At 39.2% G+C, this 17,173-nt stretch overlaps 1 protein-coding gene across 1 annotated transcript; it reads right to left on the minus strand.

Annotated features, from left to right (window-relative positions):
- Window positions 1-12,454: 12,454 nt before the first annotated feature.
- LOC138893622 (uncharacterized) lies at window positions 12,455-12,898 on the minus strand. Its single transcript, XM_070178266.1, has one exon. The coding sequence runs from the start codon at window positions 12,896-12,898 to the stop codon at window positions 12,455-12,457; it is 444 nt and encodes a 147-aa protein (XP_070034367.1).
- Window positions 12,899-17,173: the final 4,275 nt, after the last annotated feature.

Consider the following 17,173-nt stretch of genomic DNA (forward strand, 5'->3'; position numbering starts at 1 on the left):
ACAATTAATTCGATTCAGTCAATAAAATTTATTGGAATTAATCCCATAAGAAAATACTAAGTTTCCAACAAAATCCGAAATTTAGCTCAGAAATTCGCTCGTGGGACCCACATCTCGGAACTCGACAAAAGTTACAAAATCCGAAATCCCATTCAACCACGAGTTTAACCATACCAGTTTTACCAAAATCCGACCTCAACTCGACCCTCAAATCTTTAATTTAAACCAAGAGGATTTTCTAACTTTTTAAACTTAATCCACCCATTAAATGATGGATTCAAGGACATAATCATGGAAATTAATCAAAACTAGATAAGAATCATTTACCCCAAACACCCACGCAAGAATCTCTCCAAAAATCGCTTTTTACCGAGCGCCCAATTTGATTTTGTGTTATGATCTCAAAACCCTCGTTTTGGAACTTTTAATTCTGCCCAGAAATTCCTTCATCGCGTTCGCGAAACACAAAAAATGTTCTTCCAAGATTCCTTCTTCTCGTTCGCGATATCCTCATTGCGTTCGCGATGTCTTTCGACCTCTGCCCTTCGCATTCGCGAGACACGAGCCACGTTCGCGAAGTCTTAACACCAGGCAGGCCCCCAACTCCCTTTCCTCTTCGCGTTCACGTCTGCCCACTCGCATTCGTGTAGGCATTCCCAGCTCCCTTCTTCGCGTTCATGTCTTCTTCATCGCATTCGCGATGGGCAAATCCCAGTTATCCAAAATCCTTCTTTGCGAACGCGTGAGACCTTTTGCGTTCGCGAAGAACAATACCAGATATCACTTCCACTAGTTGTAAAACATGGAAAAATGATCTGAATCCGTCCCGAAACTCACCCGAGGGCCCCGGGACCTCAACCAAATATACCAACAAGTCCTAAACATCATACAAACTTAGTCGAGTCTTCAAATCATATCCGACAATACTAAAAATACGAATCACACATAGATTCAAGCCTAATGAACTTTTAAACTTCCAATTTTTACAAACGACGCCGGAACCTATCAAATCATGTCCGATTGACCTTAAATTTTGCACACAAGTCATAAATAACATAACAGAGGTATTTAAATTTTCAGAATCGGATTCCGACCCCGATATCAAAAAGTCAACCCCCGATCAAACTTCCCAAAATTTTAACTTTCGGCATTTCAAGCCTAATTCCACTACGGACCTCCAATTAATTTTTTCAGACACGCTCCTAAATCCAAAATCACCATACAGAGCTATTGGAATCACCAGAATTCAATTCCGAGGTTGTTTACTCGTAAGTCAATATCTGGTCAACCTTTCCAACTTAAGTTTTTAATTATGAGACTAAGTATCTTATTTCACTCCAAAAATTTTTCGGACCCGAACCAACTAACCCGATAAGTCATAAATTAACTATAAGGCATAAATTGAGCAGTAAATGGGGAAACAGGGCTTAATACTCAAAACGACCGGCCGTATCGTTACATTCTCCCCCACTTAAACATGCGTTCATCCTCGAACGTGCCAAGAGTTGTTTCCAAGCCACCAAATCACTATTCTATCTTTCTACGCACGTACCCGGGGTGATCCCACATCACCCTATTATGTGTAAATTGTATAGGCCTGACAACACAACATAATTGGAAATCATTACTTAAATCTTAGCCCATAAACCTTGGAATTCAATTTCCAACATTCAGAATACCTGAATCTCACATCTACACGTTGTATGAGTTTGAACAACCTGTATCAAGCCATAACCATAACCCTAGATATAATCACTTTCTAAGCCGAGCTTCAATATTATCCTCCCAATATACCGGAATCAAACCTGATAGTATCCGTTCTAGGTCCAATGACCTTATATTATTAAACACAACTATCCTATTGACATGCCACCTCAATATAACTCCAGCCACCACTGCGCAATCCGTGTACCCAAATATGGGAGATGTCTCAAGGAAGAGAACCATATTGCAAGTTCAATAAGCACCACTACAACTGTAATGCTATAAGCTCATTATATATAGTAGAACCAAGACACACAAATTTAATAACAGTAACCAGTTCTTCTAGAGCTCACATTAACATCACTCGTACGGACAACTCATGTGCTATAGTATCAATATCTAGACCGGCACGGATAACTCACGTAATAATAATATAAATATCTGGACCCGCACGGACAACTCGCGTGCCAAAAGTATCAGCACATGGATCCGCACGGACAACTCACGTGCCAATAACATAATCCTCCTGGCATGGTCATAGTCCTCTAATCCAAGCATATCATACATGAGCAATCAAATAAGTACACATGAACCATCGTAACTGATCACAACTCCAGCACTCGTATGGCTATCACATCCTTCATGCACGATCATCCCACTAGGAATATTTCCATAATTCCTCCGTGCCACATATCAACAACTCGTACATCAGTAGTCTATTAACTAGATGCGTATCGCAATACCGATGACATCCGAAAGCCAGAACACAATGCGCCTTTTGAAATATGTACCCTTTTCAGGGATTATCGCAGAGTTATATCATTCATCTAAATATCTAAAACTGACCATGCTGTCCAACATTCGTTACCTTCTCTTAAAGACTGAATTGTCACCTTGTACATGTGAATCCTAATCCCGCACAACACATCACATCTATTATGCCATCATGTGACAAGCACAAGAATTCCATTACCAACTCTGAGTCACCAACAAATTACATACCCGGTTAGTTAGAAACCTTCTTCTTGCTTCCTTCCAGGAGAAAATCACAATACGTAACACGTTTCCCACACCAGTAGAAATTATCTGGTTCAAACCATGGTAGAAACCATCAAGAACACATTGAAATCCATCTGCACATAACTAAGCTATTAGAACTAAATTCCTCTAACTCGACCAAACTACGTAGGTCACCAAAACCCAAGAATATTGCCACCAAAACATCTGTAGAGTCTCACCACATCATAAATACTCCTATATATACCACAACCAAAACACTCACTCTGAAAATACCTTATTTGATTCTAAGGCTGTTTCATTCACCTTCCTGATATCAAAATATAAAATCCATAATGATATACAAAAATACCACAAGTCTCGATACCATCCAACTTAAATCTCATATTTTAGCCATAAACAAATCCGCCAAAAATTCTCAATTGTTACATATTAATCTCGAATCCATTAGAACTTTTTCGAGAGTCACCCCCTTTGTTCAAATCCACATTACACCGCCCATATGGGCCAAAAGACGTGTGCCCTATTACCATAACAATACTCAAAGAAGTAATTATACTTTAATATCACCTATCAAATTCATACTCCGTGCGCACTACATAATTCACAAATAACAACTCACTCATCCCACGATTTTCATATACTCATAAAGCGCAATATAACCCGTATCTAGAAATTTTCTTACTCGAGTCATCCCCGATCTCAACCTCTGTAAGTCATAACTAATCAACAAGTATGCCTCGGACCAAAACCAATACCACACCTAATTGTGCAATCAAATCGTAGATAGCAGATTTCCCCACTTGGCTTAAATCCCCATAACAAAACATCTGATAACTCACCATACCCAAGATAACATCTAAATGAAAGATCAACTCTGGTCTCTAGTCCCTCACTTGATTAGTATGCTTGACCATACTAAGCAATGAAAGATCAATTCTGGTCTCTAGTCCCTCAATAATTACCACACACAACCGATACACATGGTCCACAGTAATAATATCGCCTACCGGTGTAGATACACAAACAGGTGAAACTAAGGACTCACGAGGCATATACAGATAATGAGCAAGATACGATGATACATATGAACTAGTGGAACCAAGGTCAAACAATATAGAAGCTTCCATGTGGCACACTAAAACAATACATGTGATCACATCATCTGAAGCAACAACATCTGGCATGGAAGGAAAAGTATAGAATCGGGCCTGTCCGCCACCTAATCGGCCTCCCCCTCTTGGGCGACCCCTAGCTGACTGAGCCCCACCCCGAGCTGGCTGGTCGGGTGGTGGAACAACCGGTGCAAAAGTCATAGTCTGACTCCTCTACTGAACTGGACCTCGTGTAAGGCGGGGACAATATTTCCTCACATGACCCAGCTCCCTACACTCGTAGCAACCCATCTCGAAAAATAGTTGTAAGTTCAGAGGCGAACCTAGAGAGCTAGAATAATTTCCAGGAGAACCTGGTATAGATGAACCCTTAACTAATGGTGCACGGGTCATACTTTGGGCTGGAGGTGCACTGAGAGGTGACTGACCCTGATGGGAACTGTATGAACCATGACCGGATGATGCACCACAGTGAATTGGACAACCCATATGAGCGTGTCTATAAGGACGACCTTTGCTATGGTAGGAATGCCCTCCAGAAGGTACCCCACTAGAACCGCCCGAACCTCGAGGCCTCTTAGCCTCCCTCTTACTACGCTCCTGGCTACGTACCACCTCTATCTGTTGAGCAATGTCGACCACCTCGTCAAACGTGGCACCAGATACCCTCTCCCTAGTCATAAGCAATCACAACTGATATGTGGGGCCATCAATGAACCTCATAATCCTCTCCCTATCAGTGGGAATCAACCAAATTACGTGACGAGCCAACTCAGAAAATCTTATCTCATACTGCGTCACAAACATGCCATCTTGACGTAATTGTTCAAACTGTCTACGCAGCTCCTCTCTGCGCGACTGCGGCACAAACTTCTCTAAAAAGAGAACGGAAAACTCCTGCCATGTAAGTGGTACTGCACCGACCGGCCTGCGCCTCCCATAAACCTCCCACCATCTTAAGGCAACCCCAGAAAAACGATAAGCAGTGAATGAGACCCCACTGGTCTCCAGAATACCCGTTGTCTGAAGCATCCATTGATACTTACCCAGAAAACTCTGAGCATCCTCTGACTTAGCACTGCTAAATGGTGGAGGTTGAAGCCTCTCAAATCTCTCAAGTCTCCTCTGCTCATCATCTGCCATAACAGGAACCACCGGGGCCTGAGCAGTTGCAGCCGGCTGGGCTGGTAGTACCCCCGGTATCTGAAGTCCTTGTACTACCTGGTCTGGAGTACGGGAAACAGAGGTATGAGTACCTCCCCCGGCTTGAGAAGTTTCAGGGGCAGCCTGAGCTGAAACCGCCTGAGCAAGGCCAGTGCAAACTGTCAATATCCGGGTCAGAGCCTCTCGAAGGCCTGGAATCATAATGGGAACAGCTGGTGCCTGAGCTGGTCCCGCTGGCTCAACCATATCTGAAATATGCTCCTGAGCTGGAGCAACTGGTGGTACTACATGTGCTGGTCCAACTGTGGTACGAGCTACACCTCGACCTCTACCTAGGCCCCAGCCTCTCGCGGCCCTAACTGGTGGCTGACCGTCCGATCCGGTAGTATGTTTTCTCACCATCTGTGAGAGAATAGAATGAGAGAATTTTAGTTTTCCGAAATCAACACGTTCGCATGATAGAATACAAGAAAGTGAACTTTTCCTAAGGGTTCAGTAGCTTCTCGAAGATAAGCACAAATGTCTTCGAACTCCACAAGACTCTACTAAACTTGCTCATGACTCGTAAGACCTATATAACCTAGGCTCTGATACCAACCCTGGGGTAATTTATCCCTAAATGTAAATAATACGGACAAGATTCATGTTCAGGTAAGTTCATTACAATACAAATAAGTAAGGCAAGTCCATGCCCTAGTAAAATCCATCCCGAATATATATATATATATATATATAAAATTAGTAAGTAAGGAAAGTCCATGCCCTGGGAAGTCCATCCCGAATATATATCATCATCTACGCTAACTGGGGTGTGTACAGACTCCGGAGGGGCTCCTTCAGCCCAAGCGCTATAAATCAACCGCGCTCACTGGGGGGTATGTGCAGACACTCGGAGGGGCCCCTTCATTCCAAGCGCTATATAAAGCCGATATGGCCTACTACAGGCGGGCAGTCCCGATCCATATAATAATAAATCCATAAGGCCGGATGTAGGCGGGCAACCCCGATCTATAAAATAGTAAATCCTATAAGGCCTACTGCAGGCGGGCAACCCCAATCCATTTAATAATAATATTGTATAAAGTCATTTTGGCATGCTGCGTTGCGTAGCTCAATCCCCTAAATATCCTCACACTGGACAAATATTACTGAGTATGAAATGTATATTTTTGAATAACTAATTGAACAACAACACGACCCCATGGTCCAAAATTATTGGCACGTAGCCTAAACATGATCTTTAATAGGAGCCTCATCTCCATTTCTCTAACACGTGGAGAATGTTGAGATAATAACATGATTCATTAATCTTACAACTGCATAGGATTTATTCAAGACATAATTTATATGGTGCACGTCCACATGCTCGTCACCTATCGTGTGTGTCACCTCCAAACAGTTTATATCATACCATATTCGGGGATTCATACCCTCAGAACCAAGTTTAGAAGTGTTACTTACCTCAAACCGTGCAATACTTTACTCCGGTATGCCTTTGCCTCGTGAATTAGCCTCCAAGCACCTCGAATCTAGCCATAATTAATTCGATTCAGTCAATAAAATTTATTTGAATTAATCCCATAAGAAAATACTAATTTTCGAACAAAATTGAAAAATTTAGCTCAAAAATGCGCCCGTGGAGCCCACAACTCGGAACTCGACAAAAGTTACAAAATCCTAAAGCACATTCAATCACGAGTCTAACCATACCAATTTTACCATAATCGGACCTCAACTCGACTCTCGAATCTTCAATTTACACCAAGAGGGTTTTCTAACTTTTTCAACTTAATTCACCCATTAAATGATGGATTCAAAGACATAATCAAGAAAATTAATCAAAACTGGATAAGAATCACTTACCCCAAACACCCACTTAAGAATGTCTCCACAAATCGCCTTCTACCGAGATCCCAATTTGATTTTGTGTTATGAACTCAAAACACCGTTTTGGAACTTTTAATTCTGCCCAGAAATTCCTTCATCGCGTTCACGACCATAGCTTCGCGTTCGCGAAGCACAAAAAAATGTACTGTCAAGATTTCTTCTTCGCGTTCGCGATATCCTCATCGTGTTCGCGATCCTTTCCTACCTTTGCCCTTCGCGTTCACGAGACTCGAGCCGTGTTCGCGAAGGCTTAACGCCAGGCAATCCCCCAACTCCTTTTCCTCTTCGCGTTCGCGTCTGCCCACTTGCGTTCGCGTAGGCTTTCCCCATCTCCCTTCTTCGCGTTCGCGTCTGCTTCATCGCGTTTGCGATTGGAAAATCCCAGCCATCCAAAATCCTTCATCGCGAACGTGTGAGCCCCTTCACGTTCACGAAGAACAATACCATATATCATTTCGAGTAGTTGCAAAATAAGAAAAAATGATCTTAGACCGTCTCAGAACTCACCCGAGGCCCCGAGACCTCAACCAAATATACCAACAAGTCCTAAAACATCATACGAACTTAATTGAGTCTTCAAATCACATCCGACAACACTAAAAACACGAATCACACATAAATTCAAGCCTAATGAACTTTGAAACTTCCAATTTCTACAACGACGCCAGAACTTACCAAATCATGTCCGATTGACCTCAAATTTTGCACACAAGTCATAAATGACATAACTGAGGTATTCAAATTTTCAGAATCGGATTCCGACCCCGATATCAAAAAGTCAACCCCGGTCAAACTTCCCAAAATTTCAACTTTTGGCATTTCAAGCCTAATTCTACTACGGACCTCCGATTAATTTTTCGGACACGCTCATAAGTCCAAAATCACCATACGGAGATATTGGAATCATCAGAATTCAATTCCAAAGTCGTTTACTCATAAGTCAATACCCGATCAACCTTTCTAATTTAAGTTTTTAATTATGAGACTAAGTGTTTCATTTCACTCCGAAATCTTTTCGGACCCGAACCAACTTACCCGATAAGTCATAAATCAACTGTAAGGTATACATTGAGCAGTAAATAGGGGAACATGGTTGTAATACTCAAAACGACCGGTCGGGTCATTACAGATAGTTGTTACAGCCAAAGAAAATTTATTAAGAGCTCCCAATAACATTTATAAATTTTAAGTCGGGGATCCTCTGTAACCACCTTTACACAAAGCGGCCATGCTGCCTCACCCCAATATATGCGGGTGGAGGTCTAATCACAATACCATAAAATCTACACAAAGCGCCTTTGCCGCCTCACCCTAATGTATGCGGGTGGAGGTAAAATCACAATACCACAACTCTACACAAAGCGGCCATGTCGCCTCACCCCAATGTATGCAGGTTGAGATGTAATCAAAATACCACAATTCTGCACAAAGCGGCCATGCCGCCTCACCCCAATGTATGCGGGTGGAGGTGTAATCATAATACCACAATTTAGATTCCCAAAACGATAATAGTTTGTACAAAAGAGTTTTCTTCCAATCAACCGTTTGGCACCTTTGGCCTTAGCAAGTGTAAGTTCATAAGGTTTCATCATATGAGAAATAAGTGTTTGATCACATTGATTTCATACAATATTTTCTTCCCAAAAGGGATATAACATAATTAAGCCATAATAGAAAATCTTTAGCACATGAGGATTCGGGCACATTATGCAATTTGAGAATCAATTTACTAGCTTGAACATCCCACCTCAACAATGTTTCAAGTTCGACTACACATGATGGAGTTTTGCAAGGATTCGGGAATTTCGATACTAAAAGAAGAATTTAGCCTTCATACCTCGAAAGAGCTTTCCTTAATGTAACAATAACGTGTCGACACTTCTAATGATGTTAATCTATAAAAGAGGAGAGAATTGCAAGTATGATTTTAGGAATTCGTATGGCAAGAGCTGCTACACTGATGACCCAACCTTCCCCCAACTAATTTAAGAACAAAACCACCCAAGATTGTCCAACAACTTTCCCACAGTCTCTATTAGCTCATGCATGTGATAAATCTACCCTTATCATCCATAGTCAACCGAAACCCGAAATTGAAGAATTGGGGGAAGAAGTTCTCACCTTTTTGAAACCCTAGCAAGTTCCTTTTGATGGAATTACAAGCTCTTTCTTCTCTCTAAAATGTCAGGTAATCCCCCCAAAATGAACCCTTAAGCTAGATAAACAAAATGTGGGTCGGGTTATAAAAATAGAAAAATAAACCCCGATGCAGATTTGCAGTCACATATGTGACCGCATAACACTTCTATGGTCCGCAAAATGGACCGCATAATGGCCTTCCTGAACTGGCATTCCTTCTTCACTCTGCGACAGGTCTACGGTCCGCAGACCAATTCTGCGGTCGCATTGTGGACCGCAGAGCCTCCTTCGGAAATTTCTCATGCCGGTTCTGCGATGGGATTTGTGGCCCATAAAATGGTTCTGCAGCCGCATAATGGTCCTCAAAATTAGCTCAAGTTTTTGCTTCATTCCGCGGCAGATCTGCGGTCCGCAGATCAGTTCTGCGATCGCAAAATGGACCGCAGAAAATGTCCTACACTGCCAAATTTTATTTTCAAGTCCCTAATGCACTATTCAACCCACAAAGTCCGTATTGCAGCGAACTTGCTCGCCGCTAAGAATCTCTATTATCATTAACACATAAATCTACCTCGACACCATGAAACCTCGGGTTCTAGGTAAAATTTCACGGGGCCTTACACTGTTCCGATCGGTTATTCCATTAGTTGTTTTTTCCATCCAGTGTCTGTACCGCGTCAAGAATTCCCCGTCTTAGATCTCTCTTTGTAATGCATTTTAAATCTAATACTCTCTTTCGACATCTATTTCAAGCTAGCATGGACATTTGAAGCTCGATGTCAAGCATATCTCAATCGGTCTAGCTTAGTGAGTAGGAGTGCACATAGGTCGGGTTGGTTTGAATTTTTTAATTACCAAACCAATCGTGTTAAAGACAAACCAAACCAATAAAATTCGAGTTTTTTAATATCAGTTTTTCTCGAATTTTTTTGATTTTCGATTTTTTTTAACAAAGTCTTCATAGCACAACATATAGAATTTTTGCTCCAAATATTTCTTTAATCCAAGTAAGACAGAACTATATACGATATTTTTCAAGAAAATAACATAAAATATGATACGAGTCATGACATTGTACTAAAATATTCACTAAATAAAGATAATAACATTGCATAAATAATTTTTTTATTAATAAGCCAAAACAAAAATGAACATAATCTAAAATTTCTAAGTTGCTAAAATAAGTACGACTAATAAGCATTATTATTTACATGACTAAACACTAAAAAAAACGTTATGCATTTTATCTAAACCATGAAAAAACTAAAAAATAGATACCCAACACTATGGTCACTTCTAGTACAAATGAGTTGAATGTCTGTTAGTATTAATATCGATTTGATCTTGGTTTGGATTTTATTTGAGTTACTAATGTCATGGGGTATAAAACTTATTGGAGCATTAAAAAATTATAAGTCCAAACTTGAAATAATACGTTAAAAGATACAACAACCCAGTAAAATCTCACTAATGGGGTCTAGGGAGGGTAGTGTGTACGCAGACCTTACCCCTACCCTGAAGGATTAGAGAGGCTATTTTCGAAATACCCTCGGCTCAAAATAACAAAAAGACAAAAGGACAAAAATGAGACAATATTAGTATCACAACAACAATCATTAGAAAAATAGGAACACCATGAAATCCAGAAGAAAGATGCAAAGCAAAGGGAGACAATATTAGTATCACCACAACAATTATAAGAAAAAAAGGAACATCATGAAATCTAGAAGAAAGATGCAAAGCAAAAGCGATAGTTAGTAAATAGGACCTGCACTGAAAAGCGAAATAGTAAGACACAACATTGTCACTAGCTATCTTAGACAAAAACCCTACATGGCTAGTCCCACAATGGTACAAAGTAAGGCACAACTCAATTACCTCCTAACCTACAACCCTAATACTCGACCTCCACATCTTCCTATCAAGTGTCATGTCCTCGGAAATCTGGAGCTTCGCCATATCCTGCCTGATCACCTCTCCCCAATACTTCTTAGGCTGCCCTCTACATATTCTCGTGCCCTCCATAACCAGCCGCTCACACCTCCGTACCGGAGCATCTGGGCTTCTCCTCTGAACATGTCCGAACTATTTAAGCCTCTCTTCCCGCATCTTGTCATCAATGGGAGCCACGTGCACCTTCTCCCGAATATCATCATTCCTAATCTTATCTATTCTAGTGTGCCCGCACATCCACCACAACATCCTCATTTATGCTACTTTTATCTTCTGGATATATGAGTTCTTAACGGGTCAACACTCAGCCCCATACATCATGGCCGGTCTAACCACTGCTTTATAGAACTTACCTTTGAGTATCGGTGGCACTCTCTTGTCACACAGGACTCCAGATTCTAACCTCTATTTCGTCCATCCTACACCAATACAGTTTGTGACATCCTCGTCGATCTCCCCTCCCCCCTAGATAACCGAACCAAGGTACTTGAAGCTACCTCTACTCGTGATGACCTGCGAATCAAGCCTCACATCTACGCCCACTTCCCCTGGCTCAGCGCTGAACTTACACTCCAGGTATCCCGTCTTCGTCCTGCTCAGCTTGAAACCCTTAGACTCAAGAGCCTGTCTCCAAACCTCCAGCCTCTCATTAACACCGGCTCGCGACTCATCAATCAAAACTATGTCATCGGCGAATAGAATGCACCATGGCACATCCCCTTGAATATAGTGTGTTAACGCGTCCATCACAAGGGCGAATAAGAACGAACTCAGCGCAGAACCTTGGTGTAACCCCATTACAACCGAAAAATGCTCAGAGTCGCCTCCTACTGTCCTAACCTGAGTCTTAGCCCCATCATACATGTCCTTAATCGTCATAATGTAGGGAACCGACACACCTTTTGCCTCCAGACATCTCTAGAGAACTTTTCTAGGAACCTTGTCATACGTTTTCTCTAGGTCAATAAACACCATGTGCAGATCCTTCTTCCTCTCTCTGTACAGTTCCACCAACCTTCTAACAAGGTGTATAGCTTCTGTAGTCGAACGACCTGGCATGAACCTGAATTGGTTGTCGGATACAGACACTGTCATCCTTACCCTCGCTTCAACCACCCTCTCCTACACTTTCATGGTATGACTCAGTAATTTGATACCCTTATAATTGTTGCAAATATGGATATCACCTTTGTTCTTATACAATGGAACCACCGTACTCCACCTCCACTCATCCGACATCCTCTTCGCCTTAAAAATAACATTAAACAACCTAGTCAACCACTCCAAACCTGCTCTCCCTACACACTTCCAAAATTCCACTGGCATCTTGTCTGGCCTGGTCGCTCTACCTCTACTCATCTTACGCATAGCTCCCACGACCTCCTCAACCTTGACAGGCCTGTAGTACCCAAAGTCACGGTGACTCTCGGAATGCTCCAATTCACCTAGCACAATATCTAAATCCCCTTTTTCATTCAGATATTTATGAAAGTAAGTCTGCCATCTCCTCTTAATTTGGCATTTTCCATCAATACTCTACCATCTTCGTCCTTGATGTATCTCACTTGGTCCAAATCCCGAGCCTTCCTCTCTCTCAACCTGGTCATCCGGAATAACTTCTTCTCCCCACATTTCCCCCCCAATTCCTCGTACATACGACCATAAGCCGCAGTCTTAGCATCCGTGACCGCCAACATAGCCTCCTTCCTAGCTGCCGTATACCTCTCCATGCACGCTCGTCTCTCCTCCTCACCTATGCTCCCCACTAACTTCAGGTACACCGCCTTCTTTGCTTCCACTTTACCTTGGACCACTTCATTCCACCACCAGTCTCCTTTGTACCCACCAGAGACGCCCGTAGAGACTCCTAACACCTCTCTCGCAGCCTCCCTAATACAGTCTGTTGTCGCTGACCACATAGTGCTCGCGTCACCACTGCTCCTCCAAGCTCCCATAGCTGACAACCGCCCCTCCAACGCTTGGGCTTTATCCTTAGTTAAGGCTCCCCACCTGATTCTCGATTTTCCTCGAGTAGACCTTTTCCTCCTCTTTAACATAATACCAACGTCCATCATCAAGAGCTTATGCTGCGTCGCGAGTATCTCATCCGGAATCACTTTGCAATCCTTGCACACCCCTCTGTCACACCTTTTGAGGAGGAGATAGTCAATCTGAGTCTTCGCCACCACATTTTGAAAAGTAACCAAATGCCCCTCCCTCTTTCGAAAGTTAGAGTTCGCAATCACCAACCCAAAAGCCTTAGCGAAGTCCAACAACGATGTACCTTCTTTGTTCCTCTCCCCAAAACCGAACGGAGGAGGTACATCGTTGTTGGATTTCGCTAAGGAAAATTATAAAAAAAATTAAGAATATTAATAAATTACACTACAATAAATAATTTTATGTATTAAATATATTTAAAATTTCTATACATGTAATGTCGGGTTGGTTTGGTTTCAATTTGACTTTTTTTAGTTAAAATCAAACCAAATCAATTATGATAGGATTTTTTACCTCAATATCAAACCAAATCAAAACGAACCATAATCAAGTTTTCTTTCTCGATTTGACTTGAATTATATACAGTTTGTCGCTTTCCTTTGTGCCCTCTATCAGTGAGCAAAGGTGCGAATAGTGTTAAAACAGCCTTACAAAAGCCTTTTAAATTCAGATTACCTGGGAAGAATATGATTACATTTTTATGCTATAATTAGTCTGATTAATGTCAACTAACAACTATTACAAGCACGAAATAACAAGAGTACAATTATCATATTCATACCATAATTAGTCTCATTAAAGTCAATCAACAACCTATTACAAATACGCAATAGCAAGAATACACTTAGGGGTCGTTTGGTATAAGGTATAAGAAGGTATAGTGATGGGATAAAAATTGAACACCACATTAATACTTTGTTTGGTTAGCAAACCTGGTATAAGTTATCTCGGGATTAAAATTAGTACCGGGATAACTTATACCTTGTAGAGGGTGGGTAATTAGTGCCGGTATAACTTATACCTTCTTCTTAAAAATTATGCAATTGTCATTTTTGATACAACATACCAAACAATGGATAAAAAATAATATCAGAATAACTAATCCCGACATAACTAATCCTAACATAACTTATCACAACATAAGTCAGTCAGTATTCAAACATAAACGACCCCTTACATTTTTCATGCCATAATCAATCTCATCAAAGTCAATCACCAATCTAATACAATCACCAACCATAAGTACTTAAACACGTCATGATCTCAATATCCGCTCTGGGTTTTCTGTTGCGTAATGCCAATGTCCAGCCTATGTCTAGGTTAATATTAGTGGCGGAGCCATTTTAGTCTAACGTGTTGCAATTGATACTGTCTCTTCATCAGAAAATTATACTATATTACTAAGTCAGAAATTTATTTTTATGTTTTTATATTCTATGTTGTATTCCCTTAATTTTTTTGTATGTTTAATTTTTGTATTTTGATATTCCTTTGTGAAATTTTTAATTCTGCCACTGATTCAAGTGATGGATCAAGAATGGTTCAGGTCTGAATTATGATCGGACATGAGGCTTGTTTAATGCGATTGGTTTAGAAATAAAGTTGCACCATTACTGTCACATGTAACTTTTGATAGATAGTAGCAAGCGCTTGATCCAAATTACACTTTCTGTGTTTATATTTTTATAATTTTCCTTTTCTTTCAATTTCCTTCATCTATCTTCTTAAGGATAAACGGACTTGAGCATCGAAGTTTCTTTGGGCTTTAGAGGACCACTCATTCACCTAGGCTAACGCGAAATCGGCCCACCAATATGTAAAGATAGGAGAATTTCAAAAATAGCCAGATTTACAAGTGATAATTAAAAAATAGCCACAATTTCAAAAGTAATCGAAATTTAGTTATTTTTCATGTAAAGATAAATCTATACGAAAATATTGTTTAAAATCCGGAAAATATTCCAGTACCATATACTGGAGTTCCAGTATATTATACTCCAGTATAATATGCTGGAGTTATGCTGGAACTCCAGCATAATATACTAGAGTTCCAGTATAATATGCTGGAAGTTCATACACATGTGCTCCAATCTCCAGTATATTATGCTGGAACTTTTCGCGTGTTAGAGTTCCAGCATAATATGTTAGAAGTTCATACACAAGTGCACCAATCTCCAGTATATTATGTTAGACTGGTCCGTATTGTAGCAAAATAGTGGATATTTTTCAATGACTTTGCAAATGCTGGCTATTTTTGAATTATCAGTCCAAAATTGTCTAGCCCGTGCTATTTTTATTGTAAAGAGTTTAATCAGGGCGTTTGGCCATAAAAAACAATTCACTTTTTTCCCGAAATTAGTGTTTGACCATGAAAATTTCAAATTTAATTTGAAGTTAAATTTCAGAATTTTTCAGAAATTTGAAAGAATATCCAAAAAACTATTTTTAAAAATTCACTTCAAATTACTCAAAATTAAAAAATAGATCTAAATTGTATTTATGTCCAAACACAACTCTAATTTTCAAATATAATTTTTACTTGACTTTTTTTCTCTCATTCTTTTCCGGAATTTAACAATTCTTATGTCCAAACGCCCACTAAGTTTGTGCATTTAGAAAAAAGAAAATTTGTGCATTTACCGTATTTAGATTCATTATACCATCATTAAGTTAATCTACAATAATAATTAACAAGTAAATTTTCATAACAAACCTAATAAAATAAGCCGTTAAACACTGATAATGATGCAACAAAAAAATGCTGTAAAAGTTTATATAGAAAAGTTTTAGTCCTAATATGATTCGGATACAACACCAAGTGCAATGTTTTAACCACTATTAGCAATATTGGAAAGATTATAAACGTTTAATAGAGTAATGTTAAATTCAGCATAAATTCAAAATTAGCTACACAGTAGAAAGGAAATTAAATACAAGTTGAGTTACGCACATTTTTGGGGAAAGGATGATTAAAGAAAGTACTCATCAAGTACCACTACGTACAATACAGTTTCCTATCTGAAGAATTTATTGGAATTCGCTGTTTTAATTATTTTGCGAATATATTTGTTATTTAAATGCTAAAACAATTTTAGGCTCCATCTTTTGTATTATTAAGGTGGAAATTTGTTTCAAAAAAGAAAATTGAAAAAACAGCTTTTGTAAAAATAAAATAATTCAAAGTTTTGCAAAAGTTGGGTTTCAACCAAATTTCATCAAAAATTTTTTTATTGATTTTTTGTAAAACCTCAAAAACCTTTCTTTGGTAGAATTTTGTTGAAACATAGTTTTCAGAAAAAAAGGATTGATTTTTTTATTTCCAAAAACTTTTTTCCAATATTTTTCGACGCAAATGCCACCTAGTTGCTTGATACCTAAAAACATAAGGAAGAAGCAACGAGCTTTCTTTATTTATTCCCAAAAAAAAAAAAATCACCATGAAACATCTACATGTGTGCACGCACATGGGACATTATTAAAATTAAAATTCCACCTTAGTATATATTTCTTTTTGATTTTTCACTCAATGTCTAATACAAGTCACGATTAAATTGAATTTGCGTCGCATAAGCTTGTTGAGATATATACTATTAATCATGTGTTTGGTTTAAATATAGTTTTTATTATGAAATAAATATTTATTTAGTTTTAATAAAATTTTACATAAATCATATATTAGTCTGTGTCATTTGCTTATATAGTAGATAATTTAGTGTATAGAGTTTAGCGTATACACGAAGGAATAAATCATCGGTTCTTATAAGTATAAAGTTTGAGTTCACAATCTAATGATGAAATTTGACAAACCATCATGGATGATTGTAGCACAAGATTAAATATAATTTATCTTGATTATGGGAATGATTTAATTCCAACTTCTTGTGCTAGTACAGTTTGTATGTATTGAACGGACCAAATAGAGATAAGTATTTTATAATGACTTAATAAAATAAACTCTCTAGCCATTAAATGTACATATACTCTTAATCTTGATATAATTATTATTAGATATGTATATTATTATTGTTTTGATTTATTGAAAGGCGAGATTCTTTTGTGGGTCAATATGCCTGGTAAATTAGATAATAATAATGTACATTGGCGAAATAATAGTTAGTTGATGGAATCCATGTATCGGTTTAGAGATTGATGATACACCTTTATGAAAGCTTATAAGTTTTCATGTGTAATCC

The sequence above is a fragment of the Nicotiana tomentosiformis genome, chromosome 6 (assembly GCF_000390325.3).
Source record: "Nicotiana tomentosiformis chromosome 6, ASM39032v3, whole genome shotgun sequence".
NCBI classification, from domain to species: Eukaryota; Viridiplantae; Streptophyta; class Magnoliopsida; order Solanales; family Solanaceae; genus Nicotiana; species Nicotiana tomentosiformis.

Bases quoted from the DNA above. Each gene is read 5' to 3' on its own strand.
- LOC138893622 (XM_070178266.1), bottom strand. From the start codon at position 12,898: ATGTGGTCAGCGACAACAGACTGTATTAGGGAGGCTGCGAGAGAGGTG.